General features: G+C 34.7%; 1 protein-coding gene across 1 annotated transcript; it reads right to left on the bottom strand.

Moving 5' to 3' along the window:
• Nucleotides 1-1,226: 1,226 nt before the first annotated feature.
• Nucleotides 1,227-3,681, bottom strand: LOC112100220. The gene is made up of 2 exons (XM_024188976.1): nt 2,003-3,681; nt 1,227-1,583 (listed from the first exon to the last, which is right to left on the bottom strand). The coding sequence occupies exons 1-2, from the start codon at nt 3,669-3,671 to the stop codon at nt 1,228-1,230; spliced, it is 2,025 nt and encodes a 674-aa protein (XP_024044744.1). The 5' UTR covers nt 3,672-3,681; the 3' UTR covers nt 1,227.
• Between the last annotated feature and the right edge of the window lie 376 nt (nt 3,682-4,057).

Genomic DNA, 4,057 nt, shown 5'->3' with positions numbered 1-4,057 from the left:
GATTAGCATTCTCCCCTTACCTCATCATTTATTGAAAAAATAACTTAATTACTGATTAGTAGTTAATAAATAAAAAATATAAAGAAATCTAATATTATTCATACACTATTATTAAATGATATACGACAGAGGATCTTTAAAAATTTAGTAGAATTCAAATCAAAAGAATATCATATTCCTTCGTTAATCACCCATTATAGTATGGGTATTTAACGAATTTTTCGGGTAATATTGGCCACTCGTTTCTTCAAAATTTATTATATATATTTAACATCATTTATAATGTAAATATAACACCAACTCAACCAAATAAATTTGAATATTTTACATTATTTAAATCACATGCATAAGAATAGTTAAAAATTAACATTAATCATATCAAAAACTATCTATGTAATGTTGGGCTCGAACTTACACATACCGCATCATGGAAGAATGAAAGAAAATTCTCTTAAAAAAGTCTCTCATAAAATAATTGTGCAGACTATAAGTGTTTATATTTTCAAAAATCGATATTTTTCTTTTTATTGTTTCTTTCTTAAAATTAAGTTTTTTAAAAATTTTAATTAACTTCAATAACTGTTATTTAACAATATATAAATTTATATTACATTACAATATTAAAAGCATGTTAGGTAAATTGGTTTAACTGATTTAATTAAAAATAATTTTTTATATTTAAATCATAATAAATGTAGTACAAATATGAACATAATAATTTTGTTTTTATACCCAAAAGAATCGGATTTGGATATTAAGCAGATAATGAAACATTTTACTAAATTCATGCCCATTAATTGAACGGAGGATAAATTCACAACTGTGCCTCTATCTGCACCCACTAAAACAAAAGAAAAATTTAACTTATTTATTGCAGATATCCATTCGGATCCGATACTCATGAATGAAAATGACGTCTTTACAATCGACTAAGCAGTGTCGCCGGCACAAGATATGGTGGCAAAAATTGGTGTCGCGTCCATGCTCCCTTGGGCCTTGGCCTATGTGGTTATTACTATTCTACGAAAATGTCCATATCTTTCATTACCAAATTGGCTTAAGAAATTAAACACAAGAACCCTAAGTGGAATTTGGAAGGCATTGTAATAACATTCAAACAGCAATCACATGTTATTTCTAGCTACATTTTATCTCATCAAATTAAATACTTTAATATACAATCAAGGATTGAGTATGCTATACCCTTTTTTCAATTTCTTTATCAGTTCAAGGACTACTTCTGCATTCAAGGGGCAAATTGTCTAACCATGAATCATCCAATAGAGGCGCTAAAGATTCCGACTCAGAGGGCCATTCTAAACTAACATCTACTTCATCATAGATGATAGGTTTACTTTTCCCATCTCTACTTCGATAAATGGCCTGTAACCGAAGGTTGCAGTGCACAAAAAGCAAATCATTGAATTTTTCCATTTCTACTTTGTTACGTTTCTTGTTATGTATGCTCTCAAAGGTGCTCCAGTTCCATCTGTACCAATAGGAACTACAAGGCTGACTCAGTATCCGTATAGCAGCTCTCTGCAGTGTAGGAATTTCATAACCATAGCTTGCCCACCAATCACCTACAGATGCATGAGGGCTTATGAGATATAATTGCAATTTTTAAAGTTTACACAAGCCCATAATTTGTTTCCTCAGATGAAATCAAGAAGAAATCATATAGTAGCCTCTACCCAGAAAACAAGGGCCATTTATAGATTCAACTCAACCAATTCAAAATATCAATAGCTATCTTGCACTCATTGGTATTGATAATTAATATGTCTTTTCCGACTAGAGGATCATTATTATCCAGGGGTATGAATTATCAATCCAACAGGTCTAGCACTGGTAAAATAGTAATAAAGATTACAAGCTGGAAATGGATGGCTATGCTATATCCATGTTGCAACTAAGAAGGTAATGTTCCCCATTTCCCTAAGATATATACACTCTAAGCAATACAATAAGTTATTTGAAAATAACTTCAGTTTACACATACCTGGGGCATTCAGTTTCCTTCCCAAGACTGCAAAATCAGTTCCAAGTGCACCTTGAGCGTTTATGTATACTGGATGCTCCTTGGTGATCTCTATTTTATCTTTATCTGCTGTAGCCAATTTTATCATGGCTTCTTGAAATCCATTCCTCATCCTCAAATCAATCTTGAAGTTTGGATTGTAGAAAATTGAAGGGTTTAGAAATGCTGCTGCTGCATGTAATGGTGAATGAAGCTGCATATTCCATCTCCTATCAATTATATCCCAAATGGGCACATATTTCTCTTCAACTCCCTTATAGTATGCCTGAATAGCAAGCTTTGCCCTTTCTATTCCCTCATACATATAGCCCATGGCAGGCATGTCTCCATCAACAATCCTCAAGATTTTAACAAGTGGTTCAGACACACTAACAACTTCATGTGCTGACCTCCAAAATCTGTCCAAATACAACAAGGACTTTATAGCTTGAGCATCAGGGCGTCTACTATAAATGGAGGATAACCACTCTGAATGTGAGAACATGTGTTTTAAATTTTCCTCATGAATCACAATGGACCTCAAGGATAGATAATTAGCCACAAATCTAGTAATTCTTGGCCTGATCAGTTCCCTTCCACCAGTGAACTTTCTCATCATATTAAGTGTCCATGCATGACTGTATAAGTACTTTGTGATGGTCTTTGCCTCCTCCAAGACCATAGCCACCCACTCTTGTTTGCTGATATCCTCCAACATCTTATCAATACAATAAGCAGCACAAGGAGACCAAAACAATGAACTGTACTTGGTCATAAGAAGTCTTCCAGCATAAACATAACATGCAGCACTATCTGTTATTACTTGAATAACATTTTCCACCCCAACATCCAAGACAACTGACTCAAGCAACTCAAACAAGAAAGTAGCATCCTCTTCATGACCTGACACATCAACTGACTTCAAAAACAGTGTCCCTTTTGGGCATGCAACCGAGAATACTACAAGTGATTTGGTCCTCCCATCAGACCAATTATCACATAAGATCGTGCAACCTGTTTCTTTCCACTCCTCTCTATATTTCTTACAACAGTCATCTATGTCAACCTTCACTTTTTCCAAAAGGGTAGATCGCAACTTTTCATAACTTGGGGCAATATAACCTACCCCACACTCTGCAATAGCATTCACCATTTCCTGATAATACATTGACTTAGCAGCACTAAAAGGTATAGAATTATGGAAGAAAAATACAGCAATCTTTTTATCAGTGTCATCCTGCCTTTGCTTCTGAGTGTCATCCACCATAGGCTGTATGCTTGGTGAAGGGTGTCGAAATAACAAAGACGGACAGGAGCTACCATGCTGCCCACTAGACCTATTGTTCTGATGAATGCCACCACTAGCAGAAGAGCTGTTTTGTTGTCCATTAGCTGTTGCCTTCTCCACCTTTGGCCTTTTAGGATTTTTCTGTTTCTTGGGAATGCTCAATATTCTTTGAATATGATCTCGAACATCATCAGGGACTTCAGAACAGGGTACTATATCTTTGTTTTTTATTTGAGCTAAATGAAACTTCATCCTGTAAACCCCTCCACTGAACTCCCGCTGACAATAATTGCACCTGACTTTCTGCCTTGTTGCATCAACAAGCACACAGTGCTCCCAACAGGCATCTCTTCCACGAACCATGATCTCCGTAATAAATAGCAAACTTAGTCAGAATTTTTATCTCAGTGACTGGAGGTACCCATACCATTACATAAAGTCATTCAAACTCTATCATAATCTTCCAACGAACTGCTTATCTATCAGATTTGACATCTTTTTGCAACAAATAAACAAAATTTAAAGTGATCAGAGCCTTGATTTGACTCGCATTGTCAAAATTATAATATTCTCACTAAGCAAAAGTATAGAAGGCAGCTATTTTATGGCAGCCTTGCTTCTTTCTTTTAATAAACCATTCAATTATTGGTAGGCATTTTTGTTCTTCCATAAGCCAGCTAATTCACATGCCAAATTTTGAATTTGCTTAACAAAGTTTTAAATTCATTTTTCTTGTTTGTGGTTGGTTT

This window comes from Citrus clementina, unplaced genomic scaffold (genome assembly GCF_000493195.1).
Source record: "Citrus clementina cultivar Clemenules unplaced genomic scaffold, Citrus_clementina_v1.0 scaffold_3, whole genome shotgun sequence".
NCBI classification, from domain to species: Eukaryota; Viridiplantae; Streptophyta; class Magnoliopsida; order Sapindales; family Rutaceae; genus Citrus; species Citrus x clementina.
Note: the sequence above shows the minus strand (reverse complement) of the source record. Positions and strands in the feature narration are given on the sequence as shown.

Excerpts from the sequence above, each read along its gene's own strand:
- LOC112100220 (XM_024188976.1), bottom strand. The coding sequence starts at position 3,671 with ATGGTTCGTGGAAGAGATGCCTGTTGGGAGCACTGTGTGCTTGTTGAT. Across the intron at positions 1,584-2,002 it reads AAGGAAACTGAATGCCCCAG|GTGATTGGTGGGCAAGCTAT; the intron begins GTATGTGTAAAC and ends ATGCATCTGTAG.